Raw genomic sequence first — 19,390 nt, 5'->3', positions numbered from 1 at the left:
AGCGCAGGCCCTCTACAGGAGTGGAGGGATCATTGGCAGCCACCCGCCTAGAGCCCCGAGGGAGGGCGCGGCTCCGCAGCGCGGCATCTGCCAGCAGGCGGCGCTATGGTGAGCAGGGTGGGGGCACTGGCAGTGGGGGGAGCTCCCGGCTACTCCAGCCCCAGCCTCTCCCAGCAGGCGGCGCTATGGTGAGCAGGGTGGGGGCACTGGCTGTGGGGGGAGCTCCCGGCTACTCCAGCCCCAGCCTCTCCCAGCAGGGGGCGCTATGGTGAGCAGGGTGGGGGCACTGGCTGTGGGGGGAGCTCCCGGCTACTCCAGCCCCAGCCTCTCCCAGCAGGCGGCGCTATGGTGAGCAGGGTGGGGGCACTGGCTGTGGGGGGAGCTCCCGGCTACTCCAGCCTCAGCCTCTCCCAGCAGGCGGCACTATGGTGAGCAGGGTGGGGACACTGGCTGTGGGGGGAGCTCCCGGCTACTCCAGCCCCAGCCTCTCCCAGCAGGGGGCGCTATGGTGAGCAGGGTGGGGGCACTGGCTGTGGGGGGAGCTCCCGGCTACTCCAGCCCTAGCCTCTCCCAGCAGGGGGCGCTATGGTGAGCAGGGTGGGGGCACTGGCTGTGGGGGGAGCTCCCGGCTACTCCAGCCCCAGCCTCTCCCAGCAGGGGGCGCTATGGTGAGCAGGGTGGGGGCACTGGCTGTGGGGGGAGCTCCCGGCTACTCCAGCCCTAGCCTCTCCCAGCAGGGGGCGCTATGGTGAGCAGGGTGGGGGCACTGGCTGTGGGGGGAGCTCCTGGCTACTCCAGCCCCAGCCTCTCCCAGCAGGGGGCGCTATGGTGAGCAGGGTGGGGGCACTGGCTGTGGGGGGAGCTCCCGGCTACTCCAGCCCCAGCCTCTCCCAGCAGGGGGCACTATGGTGAGCAGGGTGGGGGCACTGGCTGTGGGGGGAGCTCCCGGCTACTCCGGCCCCAGCCTCTCCTAGCAGGGGGGGCTGCAGGGAGCAGGGTGTCAGCACTGCCCCACAAACACTCCCCATGGCCTCAGGCTGCCTTCCCCTCCCCCCGCATGCTGCCTCAGCCATCAGGTGCAAAAGGAAATGACAGCAAAGAGGAAATAAGTTTGCAGCGCCCATGGGGAGCGCGCTGGACTGAGGTGTTGGCAAGGGACGAATGCGCGACTGTACCACTTGGGCACTGCTCCATTGGGAATGGCCCCAGCACAGTACACAAGCTAAGAGGATTGGGCACATTGAAGGTGAGTGGGAACAAGGGAACGGAGCACAGGGAGGGCTGCTTGGGGGCCATGTGGGGAAATTCCCTAGGAACCCCCCTGAGCTATGCCGAGGGGCCAGGCTTAGAGACAAGGGCTGCACAAAGTTACCCCCAGGATGGACACAAGAGAATTGGGGTGGGAGGTTCTGTGTGAGGGTGTTACGTTCCCTGACCAGAAACCAGGTCCCTATGGATTCCTCTCCCTAGTACACCTGGGGATGGAGGAGCCCCGGGGCAGGGGAATGGAGGTGTGGTTCCCTGGGCTAGAGGTGGGGGGCCCTGGACTGGAAGCAAAGATGGTGGGGAGGAGCCCTGGGCAGGGCAGACCCTGGGGGGATGGAGATGTGGGGCACTAGTGGTACAGTTCCTGAGGGGATGTGAGTGTGGGGTTTTGGGTGGGGCAGATCCTGGGGAAGATGGGGGTGAGGGGCCTGGGCTCGGCAGACCCTATGGGGATTGAGGTGCAGGGCCCTGGCCTGTGCAGACACTAGTGGGAAGGGCTGGGGGGGGGCAAACCCTGGGAGGGATGGGGGTGAGGGGCCTTGAAGCCTTGGCCTGGGCAGACTGGAGGGAATGGGGGTTTGTAGCCCTGGCTGGGGAGAGCCTGGGTGAGAATGGGTTTGTGGCCCTGGGCAGGTCAGCCCCTGGGGTGGATGGGGTTGTGGGCCCTGGGCTGGGCAGACCCTGGCGGGATGGAAGTGCGGAGATTGGGTAGAGGCAGACCCTGGGGGGAATGGAGGTGAGGGGCCCTGGGCTGGGTAGACCGGGGGAGGGGGAGTGGAGGGATGAGGGGCCCTGGGTGGAGCAAACCCTAGGAGGAGATGAGAATGTGGAGCTCTGGTAGAGGCAGACCCTGGGGGTAGTGGGGATGAGGGGCCCTGGGCGGGGCAGACCCTGGGGGGATGAGGTTGTGGGGCCCTGGGCGGGGCAGACTCTGGGGCAATGGGGGTTAGGGGCCCTGGGCGGGTCAGACATTGGGGCGATGGGGGTTAGGGACCCTGGGAGGGTCAGCCCCAGGGGGGATGAGGTTGTGGGGCCCTGGGCAGGGAAGACCTTGGAGTGATAGGGGTTAGGGCCCTGGGCTGAACAGACTCTAGGGGGGAGGGGATGAGGGGCCCCGGGGGGCAGGTCCTAGGGGAAATGGGGATGCGGGGCCCAGGGCAGGTCAGACTCTGAGGTTGTCTCCTGGAGTGTTCAGTTCTGGCCTGACCATGCTGGGCACTCACTGAGGGCAACCTCTCCCTGCCCTCCCTCCCCCAGCAGGGTGCTGGACTTGTGGGCATGGCGTCCGGCCCCATGTCCTCCGCCGACTCCTCCAGCCTCAGTACCCTGGAGGAGCTGTCCGACGCCTTCGATTCAGCCCTGGGGTGCCCTCATGATGACTCCAGCTCACTGGGCTCCGACTCTGAGCTGAACGGGGCCGCCCCCTATCGTCAGACCGACCGCTATGGCTTCCTCGGGGCCGGTGGCACCCAGGATGGGTGAGTGGGGCAGGCCTGGGCATGGGAGTGCTCAAAGGGGGCATTGCAGAGGGAGTGGGGGTGCCGCAAAGGGTGTTTCTGTGTCCCCTAGGGGTGAGTACCCTGCACGGCTGACCCGGGTGCCTGGCTTCCATTCCTTGTCCTGATCTCTTGCTCCCTGGAGCCATTGTGGGTGCTGGGCTGATACCCACATTCCGAGTCCTGCAGGGCAATCCCCTGGGCTCTGAGCCTGGATCCAGCATCTCCCCACTCTGTGAGCTGAGGATATATGGTGCTCAGGCCCATAGAATGGACATACACAGAGAAGCTGAGCTCCTGGACTGGGGACTGGGGAATCAACCCACACCCAAGTGTAGCAGTTTGTGGTTGTGGCCCTGCCCCCCCACCTCTCTCCTAGTCCTGCTGCCCCTCGGGGGTGGGGAAGATGCAGGGAAGAGGCAGAGTTTGGGGAAGGAGGATCTCAGGCGCTGGGGGGGAGGACTGTTTGGGACTCTTGCATCAGGGCCCTGTGCACCAGCCCCATCTCTCTAACAGCCTGATGTAGGGGGTCCTCCGACCCAGGGAATATCGTGGGTGCCCTCTAGAGTCTCTACAACCAAGATGTTAGTGAGGACAAGCCCTCTGCTGGGGAGGCACAATGGCCCCTGGTCACCCCGGTTCACTCTCTGTACCTTCCCTCAGCTGGGGAATCGCGACTGGGTGTACAGCCCCAAAGCTGTATCCAGGCAGGGCCGGCTCAGGCCATCAGCCTCATGGCTGGGTCAGCTGAGGTTGCTGGAGCTTTCAGGGCGGGGTTCAGAAGAGCCCATGCCACCCTGGTGTCAGTGTGCCATGCTGCCGCCACGCTCCCTGCAGCACAGTGTCCTGTGTGCCCTCCTCCCTAGGGGCAGCCACAGCCCCATAACTGTCTGTCTAGGATCACAATAACACCTAGCTCTTCCAGAGCACCTGCCATCCCATCTCCTATTGGATGGGAGAGGTGCATTGTTGGTGTCCTACTCCCCATTGAACAGATGGGGAAACTGAGGCACCAAGCAGGGCAGGTGACCTGCCCCAGCTCACACAACCAGCATTGACTGCAAAGTGCTGCAGGATGAAAGATGCTATGTTACTATAACATCCTCTTCTGCTTCCTTGGGACCTGGCTTATTGGGATGTCTCCCTGGACACTGGGCTAGCTGATGGTGATAACAAATGTGAGGGCTAAGCTTAGCTAGTGCCAAGGGATATCCAGCATGGTGGTTATCCAGCATGGCAAGGCTAAGGTTTGTGTGGTTGTTGTTGTTTAAATGCACATTGTGCTGAAGGTAGATGACAGGGTGGGGTTTTCTAACTACTGGCTCAGTCAGGGTCCCAGGGTCCTCCCTTGGAGCGGGGGCATGTTTAGGTAGGGTCTAACCAAACAGATCTCAGTTCTAAAATCTGCAAGGTGCATCTGCAAAGGAGCAGAGCTCGAGAACACCAGAGATGGAAGCTCTGTCTTTGGAGGGGATTTTCCTTCCCTTTTCTTACTGTTTGTTACAAAAATTGTAGGAAATTAAATACAAACTATGACGTCAATGCAATGCACAGAGGCATGGGAAGGCTCCTGAATTCCTGGTTGGAAAGCCAGAAGGGGCTGTTCTGATCATCTGGTCTAGTGGTTTTGAACCTTTTTTCATTTGCAGACCTCCCAAAAATTTCAAATGGAGGTGCGGGCCCCTTTGGAAATCTTAAACATGATCTGCAGACCTCACAGGGGTCTGTGGACCACAGATTGAAACCACTGGTCTAGTCTGATCTCCTGCGGAGCCCTGGGGTGACTCCTGCACTGATCCCAGAACTTGTGATGAGCTAGAGCAGGTCTTTAGGGATGTCCCCTCAGGGCTGCCAGGCACTGAGGCCTGGAGAATGCTCCAGCTCTGGGGGAAGCTGGGGAGCTCTGCCGCAGTATCATGCAGAGATCCTGCAAAGGACATGAGCTCAGAAGCTATGGTTTCCTTCTGGGCTGCTCACACCTGTCCATGGCTCTAGCCTTTCTTGGGGTTCTGAGGGGGACGTGTGGTAATGAGGGATGTGAGGCCCACGTCAGCCAGAGCCCCTCACACCTCTGGGAAGGTCTCCGAGCACTGTTGGTGCTGGGCCAAGGGAGGGGAGCACCCTGCACCCCTCCACCCGCATGAACTAACACTTCCTGTTTCAGCAGCTCATGGCTTGGCCACATCCTGTCCCCGTCTCCATGGCGATGTGCACACCGTGCTTGCAGCAGTGTGTGGTCAGGGATGTCAGCGCCCCAGCCTCCCCCACCTCACCCCACCTCACGGCTCAGGGTATGAACAGGCCCAGGAGAGAAGAGAGAACAGTCCTGTTCAGCCCCAACCCTGTTTTCCCTGGGATCCTTTCTTACAGCCTCATCCCAGGGATCTGCTCTGTGCTGCTGGGAAGATCACTTGTAATGGGGCTGCCAACCTGCCCCCGAAGGCACTTCCCCTGCCCAACAGACCCCTCGCTGCCCACACCCATCTCCTGATAAGAGTATGAGAGGGAAGCTCTGTAGGTTAAAACACTGATAGTATTATTCCATCTTTATTCAGTGTTTATTTGCTCATTATTCAGTATCTGCTCGCTTATTACTCAGTGTTTACATGCTCATTACTCAGTGTTTATTCACTCATTACTCAGTGTTTTCATAGACATTTCTCAGTGTTTATTCACTCATTGCTCGGTGTTTATATGTGGACATTACTCAATGTTTACTCACACATTACTCAGTGTTTACTTATTGGTTACTCAGTGTTGACTTGCTCTTTACTCAGTGTTTACACACTCATTACCCAGTGTTTAGGTTCTCATTACTCATTACAACAAAAATGATTAGGGGTATGGAACAGCTTTTACATGTGGAGAGATTAAAAAGACTGGGACCGTTCAGCTTGAAAAAGAGACGACTAAGGGGGGCTATGGTAGTGGTCTATAAAATCATGACTGGTGTGAAGAAAGCAAATAAAGAAGTGTTATTTACCCCTTCACATAACACAAGAACCCGGGGTCACCTGATGAAATTAACAGGCAGCAGGTTTAAAACAAACAAAAGGAAGTATTTCTTCACACAACACACAGTCAGCCTGTGGAACTCGTTTCCAGGGGATGTTGTGATGGTGAAAAGTATAGTTGATTTCAAGAAAGAATTAGATAAGTTCATGGAGAATAGGTCCATCAATGACTATTAGTCAAGATGGTCAGGGACACAACCCCATGCTCTGGATGTCCCTGCATCTCTGATTGCCAGATGCTGGGAGTGAATGACATGGGATGGATCACTCAAACTTGCCCTGTTCTGTTCATTCCCTCTGAAATACCTAGCATTGGTCACTGTCAGAAGACAGAATACTGGACTAGAGGGATCATTGGTCTGAGCCAGTATGGCCTCTCTTATGTTCTTAGTATTTACTCGCTCGTTACTCCATGTTGTTTACTCACTCATTACTTTGCTTTTGCATGTTCATTACTCAATATTTATCTGTTCCTCAATGTTTACTTGCTCGTTACTCAACGTTTACTCACTCATTGCTCAGCGTATGTCTACACAAGAAGCACCACAGCAGCACCGCTGCAGCAGCACCACTGTAGTGTAGACACTTGCTATGGTGAGGGAAGGCATTTTTCCGTCACCGTAGTAAATCCACCCCCCTTGAGAGGCAGTAGCTAGGCCAATAGAAGAATTCTTCCACCAACCTAGCTGCATCTGCAGTCAGGGTTATGTTGCACAGGGCATGATGTTTTTCACAGTCCTGAGTGAGGTAGCTAGGTTGACCTAAGTTTTATGTGTAGACCAGGCCACAGTGTTTACTCACTCATTACTCAGTTGTTACATAGGCCCAGATGGAGGGCAGGCAGTCTGTAGTAGGTGCCAGTTCTGCCCTCCTCACAGGCTACAACAACCCTTGGGGCTGCTTCAACTAGTGCCTCTGCTGCGGTGGACCGATGGAGCTTTGCACACAACAGTCAGAGAACAGTCAGAGACAGTGCAGCACCTCCCCCCAGTGTGTCCTCGTGAGGTTATTAAATGGGGGGTTGCGAGCTGTCAGCCCCCACTCCAAAACTCATTTTGCCTCAAGCATTTATAATGATGTTAAATATATAAAAACGTGTTTTTAATTTATAAGGGCATCGCACTCAGAGGCTTGCTAGGTGAAAGGGGTCACCAGTACAAAAATTTGAGAACCACTGCCCTAGGACAACAGGGAGTTGAGCTCTTGGTATTTGTTAGGTCATTACTCAGCCATGACTTCGTGTTTAGTTGCTTATTATTCAAATGCCACTCGGTGTTTGCTTAGCCATTGCTCAGTTTTTAGTCAGTATTTACTCAGTCATTAGTCAGGGTTTACTCCGTGGTTGTGAAGGCATTGTGTGGTGGTCATTTAGTCATTACTCGGTAGTCAGGGTTTACTAAATTGTTACTAAGTGTTTATTGAGTCATTATTTGGTGTTTACCTGGCCATTACTCATGGTTTACTCAGTTGTTACTTGATCACTCCTTTGCCGTTACTCAGGTTTATGTAGTCATTATCCAGGCATTACTTGATACTTACTCAGATGCTACTCAGTGATTACTTGCTCATCTCAGTGTTTATTCACTTGTTACTCAGGGATTACTAAGTATTTACTCAGACATTACTCACTTGTTAGTTGTTAATTATTATTCCTTGCTTACTTGGTGTTACTCAAACTCGTGGTCTCCATGGCAGAAGGAATACATCCAGGTGTGGTTGCTCAGAATGTGCCCCATGAATTTACAAACCCAGTAAACAAGAGATCTGTGCTTCTGGTGGGAGGGTGGGATTGTGAGGTGTCTCCGGAGCACATGGAGGGTGAAAAGCTATGTTCTGGGTCTCTAAACAATAACAGACGGTTAAGCCAGTGCTCCCTCAGCATGCAGAATGTGAGGGTGATGCCGGAGGGCAGCTCTGTGGCTCATCTGGGGATAGAGTTGGCAGGGTGATGGTGCCAGCAGCCTGTAGCTCGGGTTAAGCAGGAGAGAGGTCAGAGTTAAGGTGGTGTTGGAACATCCTGATTTGCCCAGTGTTTAGTTCTCACATTCCCAGGTCCTGCCTCCCCTTGCCTAGTCCCAGGGTAGGGCAGGGGTACAGGAAGCTGAGGCAGCAGTACCTGGAGAAGAAGGAGCGGACAGGGGATGTGCAATGAGGAGGCTGTGCTCTCTTCTCAGAGCAGTGCCCCAGGAGGGGAGCCTCATGTGGCTACTGAAAGAGGAAGCAGAGAAGGCACAAGGAGGAGGTAAGAGGGAATGAAAGAGACATAGAAGGAGTGCACCAGGGGGACAAAGAGATGGGAGGAATGCAGGCACTGGGCGAGGAAGAGATGGCCTTTGGCCTGATACCCATTCTCTTCCCCTCATCCAGCCTGGGCCAGCCCCCAGTAGAGCTCATCCGGCACCGGGAAGCCAGATGGCTGGAGATGACATTGCACTGGGAGAAGGCCATGGCCAGGAGGTACAAGAAGGTGAGGAGGAGCCATAGAAAAATCCCAACCCCTCTATGGGGCCATGCTGATTGCCCAATAGGCCACTCAGCCCTCCCATGGGGCACCCCAAAGGGCCATGCTAATCCTCCCAGGGAGCAACCGGTTTCCCCATAGGGCACCCCAGTGTGCTCCACTCCCCCAAGGAATCAGCTGCTGCCAGGGCTTCCCCCATTATGTCTCCTGACAGTGTAATGCCACACAGCTGAGCCCCCTGGAGCTAGGATCTCCCTGCCCTTGAAGCCCATGTCCCAGGGCCCTGGCTCTCTCTAGTGTGGCACCATGCTGGGCCCCCTCTCCCTGGCCCTGCCCTGTGGTGGGTTGTGCTGTGATTGATGCAGTTCTCTGGCTCCAGGTGAAGGTACTGTGCCGTAAAGGGATCCCCTCATCCATGCGTGCCCGCTGCTGGCCCCTGCTGTGTGGAGGGCAGACCAGCATGGACCGCAACCATGGCAAGTACAAGGTAATCAGCTCCTCCTGCCTCCCTCGCGGCTCCCACTCTCCCTCGACATCCTCTGCCCCCGACCCACCCACTGTGCCCCACCCGCATCCATGCCGATGCCCCCAAGCTCTGAGTCAGCTGCCTCCCAGACTTTTGCATTCCTGGCTCTAGGCGCTGGATATGCACAAGGCTACCCTGTATTGGCTAGTGTGCAGAGAGGATAACATCCCAGATACCACTTCTGCTAGAGGAGCACTCCTTTAGCTCTTGCAGCAGACGCCTGCATTCAGGGGTAGCTCCAGGCTCCAGCACACCAAGCACATGCTTGGGGCAGCATGCTGCAGGGGGCGCTCTGCCGGTCGCCGGGAGGGCGGCAGGCAGCTCCGGTGGACCTCCTGCAGGCGTGCGTGCAGAGGGTCCGCTGGTCCTGCGGCTCTGGTGGGAGGTGCACTGGAGCCGCCTGCCACGCTCCCGGCGACCGACAGAGCGCCCCGTGGCATGCCGCCCTGCTTGGGGCAGCGAAATGTCTAGAGCCGCCTCTGCCTGCATTGCTGCAGAGGCAAGAGGGAGCTCTCAGCTCCCCAGGGCCAGAGGACAGGGGGTTAACATACAGGGTGAAAGAGCCCAATCTTGTTCTCCCTGACCCTGCTGACTGCCATGGGGTGATTGGCAGGAGAACAGCATCTGGCCCCATGGTGAGTCATCATCAGTGGCAGAATAGAACATCTTGAGGCACGGATCCACTGGATATGTGCTATGACCCAGCTTATAAACGGTGTGTGGTGGTACTCTTCAATGTACCAGTCTCCCAAGGGCTGGCCACAAGGCCTCAATGCCCCCGAGACACAGCCGCTGGACTCCAGCCCTCTTGCTTTGTGCCATGAGCTCTGCCCTGTGAGTCCCAACTGAGCCAGACGCCTGGTCAGAGATATTCACCCTCTCTAGGGCCCTGGGCACCCCAGCCAGTGTTTGCAGTGACACAGGAAAGCTTTTCCAACCAGAGCAGGGTTTGTTAGCCCGCTGGCACATGGCACGGGGAGTCCTGAGTGGAGGAACAGAGGGACAAAGGTTAAGACACCATCCATCCTGACCTGCACCAGGGCTCCGTGAGCCATGCTGCTGCTTTGAGAGCTGTGCAGTTTCCTTTCTCTGTCCCTGTCCCTTTGTCCCTCAGTCCCAGGTGAGAGACCACAACTGAGTTCACACGCTCAGCGTGCTGGGAGCCCTTGCTGATAGGTGATAGTCACTGGGGTTTCCATTGCTCTGGGTTGATCCCAGCCAGAGCCAAAGGACCCACATCCAGTTGGGCTGAGTCCAGCATGCTCTGGCACTCCTCCTGGCCCACACTACACCTGCAAACACAACCACCATGCAGGGAGCTGCTAACACCCACCCCAGGCCCTGATCTCTTGCTGCTAACCCTAAACCCCTGCCCCAGGGATAGAGTGGTGTGGCCCACTTCGTTGCCATGGTCACCCGTTGCCATGTCACTGTAGGAACTGGAACAGTCACCTGGTGACCCGCAGTGGTTGGAGACCATTGAGAAGGACATCCACCGCCAGTTTCCCTTCCACGAGATGTTCCTGTCGCCTGAGGGACATGGGTAAGGGAGCGGCGGGGGCACTGCCAAATGCTGGGGGAGCAGAGAGGAAGCCCTGCTGGGGCTGATGCCTGAGTTGTCCCTGCAGCCGGAGCAGGATGCTGTGTCCTGCACCCGGCCCAGGACATTCCTCCCAGCTGGGCAGCGCTGCTGTAGTGGGCCTGTGATTCCCATTCCAGGCACTCGCCACTGAGTGGTGCTGTCTTCCCACTGACACCAGCTCCCAGCGGCTCCAGTTAGAGAGCAGGGATTGTCCAAGGGGCAGGGGGAACGCGGCTGGGGTCCATGACATTGAGTCGCACTGTCCAGGGCACCACTTGGGCATGTGAGCCAGAGTCATTCCCCCACACTGGTGCAACCTGCAACTGAATGACTGAACGGTGCCCCCTGGGGAGTGCCCATCTGGGCAGTAGAGTTACCCCCAAACCCCTGGGAAGGGGGGAGTGTGTGACTCATCTATCGATCCCCATCCACACTCCTTCTTTCTTCTGTCTATCCCTCCCTCCCTCCATCCCCATCCACACCTATCCCTCCCTCCATCCCTATCCATACTCCTCTCTCCCTCTCTCTACCCATCCACCCAGTAGACTCCCCGCTAGGTATCTATTTAGAGAATTCTATATATATGTAGCCTCGTGGACTCAGGACACCTGGGTTCTCTTCCCAAAGGTCTGATCTGACACGGGATGGGGTATGGGTGGGGTCAGAGGATGATACTGGGCTAGTTGGGCCCAGTGTTCTGGTCCTGTATGGGGAGGGAGCTCTGCACCGTGCGCCCCATATCCTGGCCGAACTCTAACACTCAGCCCCATCCGTGCAGGCAGCGAGGGCTCATGCAGCTCCTGAAGGCCTACACCGTATATCGGCCCCATGAGGGCTACTGCCAGGCCCAGGGCCCTGTGGCTGCAGTGCTGCTCATGCACATGCCTGCTGAGGTGAGTCATGCCCAGTAGCTACTGGGAACTATGCCCTCCCCCATGGGGCACCCCCCCAACTGCACTACCCCCACCTCACTGCCGTGGCACCGGACCTCACTGCCCTGCCCCTGCCCCACTGCCTAGCACCTGTCTTCACTGCCCTCCCCGTCCCTGCAGGTCACCCGCCCTCACTGTCCTGCCCCACCCCCATTGCCCTGTCCCTGTCCCCACTATCCTGAACCCACACCAGGCACCTGCCCTCTCTGTCCTGCTCTACCCTGTCGAGCACTCACCCCCACTGTTCTGCTGCCCTGTAATATAACCCCATCCTCTCATGGGCACTGACCCCCACTGGCCTCCCGCATGGAGCAGCCAGCTCCCATCCCTTCACAGGCCACCGTCACCAACCTCACTCCCAGCCCTCATTAACCACCACCCTCAGGCCCCTTTGCATGCCAGGGCAGCCAGTTCCCCTCCTCCCCACACAAGATACACACCTTTCCCCTCGCATAAACCCTGTGCCCCTCCTCTATTCACTCCCCCTTGCCATGTGCTCCAGGGACCCCGATATCTCCCCTGGCTAATGTTTCCCCGTCCTCTACAGCAAGCCTTCTGGTGCCTGGTGCAGATCAGTGAGCGGTACCTGCCTGGTTACTACAGCCCTGAGATGGTGAGAACCCCCCTGCACCCTTTTCACAGGTTGGGAATTCTACAGGGTCATGGACCCTTATGAGATGCAACCAGGAGTCAGCAAGGCAGGGGGAAGAGCCTGCAGCTGCCTGGCCACACCCTCCCCAGCAGGGGGTGCTGGGACACCAGGGAGGGGGAGGAGCCTGGACTGCCCAGCCCTGCCCTCCCCAGCAGGGAAGTAGGAGAGGGCTGTGGGGCTGGAGCCTGCATGCTTGGCAGCGGCGTGGTGCTGTGCAATGGGCAGATTTGATGGGCTCTCGGTTGCCCCTGCAGGAGGCAGTGCTGCTGGATGGTGAGGTCTTCGTGGCACTGCTGCGGCGCATCTGTCCCAAGGCCTACAAGCACCTGCAGAAGCACAGTGTGGGGCCGCTGCTCTACGTCACCGAGTGGTTCCTGTGCCTCTACAGCCGCACCCTGCCTTTCCCCACCGTGCTGCGCATCTGGGATACCTTCCTCAGCGAGGGTGCGTGATGTACTGGCTCAGCCCAGAGCTCCACCAGCCGCCAGCCTGCAGCCAGGGCCAGGGCCGTCCTTAGCTATAGGCAGAACAGGCAGCCACCTAGAGCACCACTAGGTCTGGGGACACCACTCTGCTGGGAGCCCGGACAGACGGGAAGCAGTGGAGCATGTAAGAGCAGGGCTGCTGGGTTCTAGAGAGAGATGAATGCAGCACAGTCTGAGGGAGAGGATTGGCTGCTGGGGTCTCTGGGAAGGGGTGGGAGAAGGAACTCGACCTGTAGGGTGACCAGATGTCCTGATTTTTTAGGGACAGTCCTGATTTTTGGGTCTTTTTCTTATATAGGCTCCTATCCCCCCCGCCCCCCGGTCCGGGTTTTTCACACGTGCTGTCTGGACACCCTAGGTGGGGGTAATTGGTACCTATATAAGACAAAGCCCCAAATATTGGGACTGGCCCTATAAAATCAGGACATATGGATCTGGTCACCCTAGCTGGGTAACGCGTCTCTCCCCCAGGCTGGCAGTGATCCATCTCATCTGGGGGGAGCTGCACAGGGCAGGATGAGCTGCTGTGGCTTCAGGGTGCCCCGTCCCTGAGATCAGATGCTGTGCTAACTTCACCATGGTCCTTTGGGCTGGCGTGTGATCGGACCTGAGGGTTTGCTGCTGCTGTTGCCACTCTGCATCCCAAGTGGTGGATTTTGGGGTCCTGCAGTTTTCCACCTATCTCCTCCTCTACTGCAGCTGTCGGACCAGCAGGCTGTGGAGTGAGCCAAGCATGAAAGCAGTGCTGTGTTGCCATTTAGATTGTCATTTAACAAATTTGGTCCCCAAAAATGCTTGCTAACAATCCTGAATTCAATTTCAATATATTTTTTTAAATCAATATCTTAGCCAAAAACAGAAAATTAAGTTGTTGACAATTGTTTGTGACAAGTTTGGTATGGGGAAGGGAGTGGGCCAGTTTTCATCAGAGAAACAAAAAATGTTGACTGACTTTCCTATAGCCCTGTTACTGCTAAATAGAGCCCTCCAACAACTGTAATATGCTCATCTCCTTACTAATGTATAGAGAAGGGGTCGGCAACCTACAGCACACGTGCCAAAGGTAGCATGCGAGCTGATTTTTGATGGCACGCAGTGGCGGGCTGAGTGGCTCAGCCCGCCGCTGCTCTGGAGTTCTGGCTGCTGCCCCGTTGCCACCTGGGGTCCTGGCCGCTGGCCCCACTCAGCACCCACTGCTGGCCTGGGGACCCCCAAGGAACCCCAGGCTGGCAGCGGGCTGAGCAGGCCGGCAGCTGATACCCTGGCTAAGCCACTCAATCCGCTGTCTGCCTGGGGTTCCATTCACTCAGCTGGTAGTGGGCTGAGCAGGACTAAATTCAACGAAATAGGAAAACAAGAGCAACTAATGACAAAGTGCAAGAACCTAGAGCAGTGGTCCCTGGCCTTTTTCGTCTGGCGCCCACCAGACAAAGGACCGTGGCAGTGGACGAGCATCCGCCAAAATGCCGCCGAAATTTGGCGGCATTTCAGCAGCGACGCTTCTGGATGACACTGCTTATCAGCAGCAAGTGGCGTCATCCAGAGGCATCACTGCCGAAATGCTGCTGAATTTTGCTGGCATTTCAGCAAATGCTTGTCTGCCAGCCAATACGCAGGTGCACTGAGAGGCCCCTGCGGGCACTATGGCACCCACGGGCACCGCGTTGGGGACCTCTGACCTAGAGAGCCTCCTGAAGCATGGCGATCGTTTTGATTTAAATGGACTTGAACTGTATGAAGAATTGAGTACACTGTCATCAATGTTGCCACATGCAAAATCGATAATGGACATTGTACAGTTTACTCATAACAGCAAACTTGTTGACATATATCCTAACATGTACATTGCCACTCATATTCTACTGACAATTCCTGTAATAGTAGCATCAGAAGAAAGGAGTTTTTCAAAACTAAATCTCATTAAAAACTATCTCCGCTCTACAATGAGTCAGGAACACTTGACTGGTCTTGCTATTTTTGCAATCAAACAAGACATCACTTTGTCTTTGTCATACGATGACATTATTCCTGATTTTGCAGCCAAAAAGGCCAGAAAGATTGCTTTTAATTAAAAACAAATCCTTGTTTCAATACCTCTTCATATAAATTTCCAATAAAATGTTGACAAATTAAAAAACTATATTATTTGCATCATTCTGTCAAATCAGAATATTTTCTATAGTGCTACTTCTTTAGTGCTAGTCCATCAGCATTACAGTGTGCTTAACTATGTTAAACTGGTTTTAATAACATGCATGTGGCAAGTTTTCCAATAGTGTAAGCTTGTGTTCGTGTTGCTAAAAGCAAGACAGGCACAGGGGCACCAGTTTAATAATCCCGCCTAGGGCATCATAAATCCTAAGGACGGCCCTGGCCAGGGCTGTACTGGGGGCATGGTCCTGCACGATTTATGGCTCCCCCAGGGCTGAGACATCCTGGCTGCCCTGGACTAGGAGGGGTGGGGCCAGGTCATGTTGTCTTGGTGGTTTCACAGCTCCCCACAAGCCTGCTGCCTATTTCATGGCTCCACCTTCCCCAGCTCCACTAGCAGCTTCATTCCTCCCCTTGCAGGTCCCCTGGCTGTTTCATGGCTCACCCACCCATCTCTTGGCTCCTCCTTCCAGGGGCCTTTGACTGTTTCAAGGCTCCTGCCGCCAGCTCACCTGGCTGTTTCATGGTGTCCCCCCCACACAGCTCCCCTGGCTGGTTCATGTCTCCCTGCATAGGTCCCCCTGGTTGTTTCACATTCTCTCTCTCTCACTCACACAGAGCTCCCCTGACAGTTTCATGGCTCCCCCTCTCAGGTGCCTTTGACTGTTTCATGGCTCCCTCCTAGGTACCCCTGGCTGTTTCAGCTCCTCCACCCCCCGGTCTCCTGGCTGTTTCAGGGCTGCCCCAGCACCCCCTCCTGCTGGCTTGAGGTCTGACAGCTGCTGTCTCCCTGCAGGGGTGAAGGTGCTGTTCCGGGTGGGGCTAGTGCTGGTGCGCCTGGCACTGGGCTCCTCGGAGAATCTGCGGGACTGCACAGGCGTGGTGGAAACACTGGAAAAGCTGCGCAGCATCCCAGCCCGCCTGCTGCAGGAGGACACGTTCATGGCTGAGGTGAGGTGCAGGGTGGGGACTAGGCTGGGCTTCTGCTGCAGAGATAGGAACCTTCACCAGCCTCAAGCAGGGCTGGGCCCCCGTCCCCTATTCAGCCCCCACCGGGACAGGCCTCCCCAGCTCCTTCCTCCCCCAGTCTCCTGCCTCTCCCCAGCTCATTCCCTTGGGGACAGGACTCCCTAGCTCTGTCCTGCTCCCTTCTTCTGCCCCCGGTCCCCAACTCAGCTCCTGAGGGCCATGCCTCCCCAGCTCTGATCTCTCCCCTTGCCCTGTCCTGCCCCCTCCCCAGTTCAGCCCCCTGAGGGGCTTACAGTACAGTGCTCCCTGCTGGGAAGGGCAGGGCTGGGCAGCTGCAGGCTCCTCCCACCCAATGTCATGGTGCCCTCTGCTGTTTCTCTTCTCTGCACACACCAAGCTGAGGCGTCTCACACCAGTGCACGTGGGATCCCTTTGCACAGGGGGCTCCCCACAAGACACAGACCCCATGATGTCCCTCCACCCCCATCTCCTGCAGGTTCACAACGTGGCCGTCTCGGACCGCGACGTGGAGCGTGAGTGCCGGACCCAGCTAGCCAAGCTGCGCAAGGTCCAGCCTGATTTCGGGTACCACCCGGAGCAGCGCCTGCCCAATGCCAAAGCCGTCTTTGATGCCCAGCAGCTGGAGGATGCACAGCAGCCCAGGAAGGGCAGGCACCCAGCACCCGCCTTCCTCATCCCTGAGATTGTGGTGGACCCTCCCCCACTCCTCCCCAAGGAGCAGCGCCGGCTGGAGAGGGAGCAGCTGAAGGAGCAGCGCCGGCAGGAGCAGGAGCGGCGCCGGCAGGAGGAGGCGGCCGAGAAGCAGGCTTGGAAGAAGAAGCCCCCAGGCAGGAAGAAACCAGACACACGTGGCAAGACTTTCCACGTGGCCCAGCGCCCCTTGCTCAGCCTAGCGCAAGAGGGTGGGGAGGGGGAGGAGCCTGGCCCCGCCAAGAGAAACTCTGCCCCCTACCTGGAGACCTATTTCTGAATGGGTGGGGCGGAGCCTGTCCTAGCAAGAGAGACTCCGCCCCTTGCTGGAGACCTGTTTTGAATGGCAGGGGCAGAGCCTGCCCCACCAAGAGAGACTCCACCCCCTACCTGCTCAGTGGAGGAGAGGAGACAGTGTGGGGCATCGCGTTGAAGAGGGAAGGGGTCTTGGGCTTAGAGGGTTGAGACTCCCCTGCATCCTGTAGTGCCGATCAGCAAGGCCTGATTCTCCCACAGCCCCCGTCAGTATTCACACTGGAGCCCAGTAAGTGGAGAACCTGCTCACTGCGATCTGGCCACTGGTGTCAGCAACACGGACAGTCCGGCCCCTGCCTGGGCCTTGCTCACTCCTTTGGAGCCCTGACAGTGTAGTCAGTGCCCAGGTTCCATGGGCACACAACCCACTGCCTGAGATCCAGGCCCCTGGGTACCTCAGCAGCCGCCCTGTGAATACTGCAGCCTATGATCCGAGTAGGGAGGGGGGGCAGATTGAAAACATAAAGGGAAATGAAACTTCCTTCTGGGGTCCCTCCCCCAACCCCGAGCTGTGGCCAGGCTGGGGCATGGGGTTGATGAGCCACTGCTTGGCAGCTTGTCTGTGTAGATGGTATTAAAAGTTCATCTGGGGGCAAAGGCCGATCACAAGTGTTGAATCAGGAGCCTGTTTGTTCTGGAGACCACGCTGGGAGAAGGAAATAGCCCTAGCCCTCTATGCAGCTCTCACCTGGCAAACAACAGGAATCATTGTGGGAAGGAAATATGCCCCAGGGAAGGAAATATGCCCCAGGGCAGGAATGGCAGGAGACTGCTCTGGCCTGGGTCATGCTGTGGGTCCGGTGAGAGGATCCCCCAGTGGCTTTCTACCTGGAAGCCAGCTGGGCTAGAAACCTGGACCGCCAGCAGCAAAGGCGCCCTACCCCCAGTGGTGGTCAGATTGGGGTGGGACTAAGGACCTTCCCCATCGCCCAGAGGGGTTAGCCTCCCGGTGGGGTCAGTGCTAGGTAGCAGCCCAAGGCTGTATGATCCAGTCACAGCAGGGCTGGTAATTTTTCCACAAAGGGATTACACTGCCATATATAGACAGGCAGCCACACACCTGCACGGCCCTCCCCCATGCTAATCTGGGCCCGCAGGCTGGCTCTCGACACCTGCGTCCCCAGACAGCATAAACTCTCCACTGGGATTAGGCCCTGGCCCTGCCAGGTGCAGGAGGCTCACGGAACTGGAAGCAGTGGCCCCCTGCAGAGCCTGAGCTGTGTGCTGGGGAAGTGGGAGGAAGTGCCCCACTCCAGGGGGAAAGGAACAGAAACCTTGGGCAAGTCCAGCTGAGATCCCTTATTGTTTTGGAGCTTGGAACCAGATTGGAGTCCGTGCCCCCTAGAAGGGAAAGGCTCCATGTCCCATTCCCAACCCCCGCTGGCCTGGAGCAGCTGGCTGCCCTATGGGTCCATGTTCCCTGTGTGCTTTGCCGAGGCTGTGGGGATTTTGGTTGCTCCTCGGGCACCTGGCACTGAACTCCTGGCACTTCCCCCTGCAGCACACACACACTCAGGGTGCAACCTGCCACCTCCCTCCCCAGCGATAAGATTAGACTTTATCATCCCAGCTATGTTAATCTAAGGTGGAGGCACTGATATGTGGGGCCACATTACTCCATGTGGGCCCATGACCTCTCATCCAGAACTTATGCCAGCCCAGGGGAGAGATGAGGCAATGGGGCAGGGGAAACTTTGGATGCTGCTGCCTCCATCTCTGCGCTGCCCACAGGGCTGGAGTGGAGCCCTGAGCCAGGCAGGGGGGCTGTTATAGCAGCCTCATGAGAGCTACTGCCAGGCCCAGGGCCCTGTGGCTGCCAGTGAGTCAGAGGGGGAGCCCACAGCAGGGTCTGGTAAGGTGAGCAGGTGGCTAAGATTGAGAAACTGAGACACAGAGAGGGAAAGCCTCCTGCCTGGGGTCATGGCCCCATTCTTGTCTCATCCTTGGTTTGCCCCCAACTCTGGAATCAGCCATGCCTTATAGAACAAGCCCCTAAGTCCTGATATCCCTTGGATAGCAGCTCAGAGGCTGAGGGCTCACTCCCCCTCTCTTAGGGCATAACCCTATAGAATTCTCTGTCTCCTATAGAATCCCATAGGCTGGATCCAGAAGTCTCCAGAAAAATTCATTCTCCAGTCTGGTGTCCTTGTATAGGCCCCCTATGCCATGTCTGGCTGGTTTCACCTCCTGTGGAATTCCGTAGAGACTAAGGAGGAATAAACGAGATCTTCCCCTGAACGAGCCCAGAGATTTCTGATAAATCCGGCTTGCTGCTGTGTCAGTGGGGATCCTGACCACAACACACTGACATGGGTTCTGGCTGAGCTGCAGCCAGACCAGGGCTGACTGCCCCCGGGCTACTTCCGGACTCCCCCTTGTAGGTACCTGGGTTAGGGCAGTGTCCTCGGAGGTTTCCAGCACATCAGTTCCGGTAGCGGGTGAGAGGTAGGCTTGGCTGCTCCTCGGGGTAGCTGGCCATGGGTAGGCTGGCCTGGCCTGGCCTGGCCAGTCTTCATGTCAACGGCAGCCTGCTGGCACATCCCAACCCGGAGCTAGGCCATCGGCATCTGACTGGCTTCCAAGTGAGCCCTGCAGTTGCTCTTTTCTACTTCCTGTCCTGTGCCCTGCCCTCTGGGGGTAGGCGCAGGACACGCTGGCTCCGCCCACATTGGTGCTAGGGGAGCTCATCCCTCCGTGGGGCTGTGGGGGATCCCACCACCTTGCTACAGGGTGAAACAAGGTAAAGCACTGGTGCTGCCGGGTGCAGAGTTCACCCAGTGGTTGAGGGGGAGAGCCGGGCCTCATCCTCAGCACCACAGCATTGCTCTGG

At 57.2% G+C, this 19,390-nt stretch overlaps 1 protein-coding gene across 4 annotated transcripts; it reads left to right on the top strand.

Annotated features, from left to right (window-relative positions):
* The first annotated feature begins 26 nt into the window (after positions 1–26).
* Positions 27–17,169, top strand: TBC1D10C (TBC1 domain family member 10C). 4 transcript variants are annotated; one of them, XM_030561014.1, is made up of 11 exons: positions 27–108; positions 1,070–1,246; positions 2,524–2,744; positions 8,144–8,243; positions 8,617–8,724; positions 10,200–10,306; positions 11,124–11,238; positions 11,825–11,890; positions 12,184–12,373; positions 15,362–15,516; positions 16,031–16,525. In XM_030561014.1, the coding sequence occupies exons 1-11, from the start codon at positions 106–108 to the stop codon at positions 16,523–16,525; spliced, it is 1,737 nt and encodes a 578-aa protein (XP_030416874.1). In that variant the 5' UTR covers positions 27–105. The 4 variants fall into 4 exon arrangements, with proteins under 4 accessions (XP_030416874.1, XP_030416875.1, XP_030416872.1 ...); XM_030561015.1 differs by lacking the exon at positions 27–108 and adding an exon at positions 257–268; XM_030561012.1 differs by lacking the exon at positions 27–108 and having other exon boundaries at positions 936–1,246; positions 16,031–17,169.
* The last annotated feature ends 2,221 nt before the right edge of the window (positions 17,170–19,390 follow it).

This window comes from Gopherus evgoodei, chromosome 4, assembly GCF_007399415.2.
Source record: "Gopherus evgoodei ecotype Sinaloan lineage chromosome 4, rGopEvg1_v1.p, whole genome shotgun sequence".
NCBI lineage: Eukaryota > Metazoa > Chordata > Testudines > Testudinidae > Gopherus > Gopherus evgoodei.
Note: the sequence above shows the minus strand (reverse complement) of the source record. Positions and strands in the feature narration are given on the sequence as shown.

Bases quoted from the DNA above. Each gene is read 5' to 3' on its own strand.
- TBC1D10C (XM_030561012.1), top strand. From the start codon at position 1,058: ATGCTGCCTCAGCCATCAGGTGCAAAAGGAAATGACAGCAAAGAGGAA. The intron at 8,244-8,616 runs GTGAGGAGGAGC...CTCTGGCTCCAG, and splicing joins TGGCCAGGAGGTACAAGAAG to GTGAAGGTACTGTGCCGTAA. The intron at 10,307-11,123 runs GTAAGGGAGCGG...CCATCCGTGCAG, and splicing joins CTGTCGCCTGAGGGACATGG to GCAGCGAGGGCTCATGCAGC.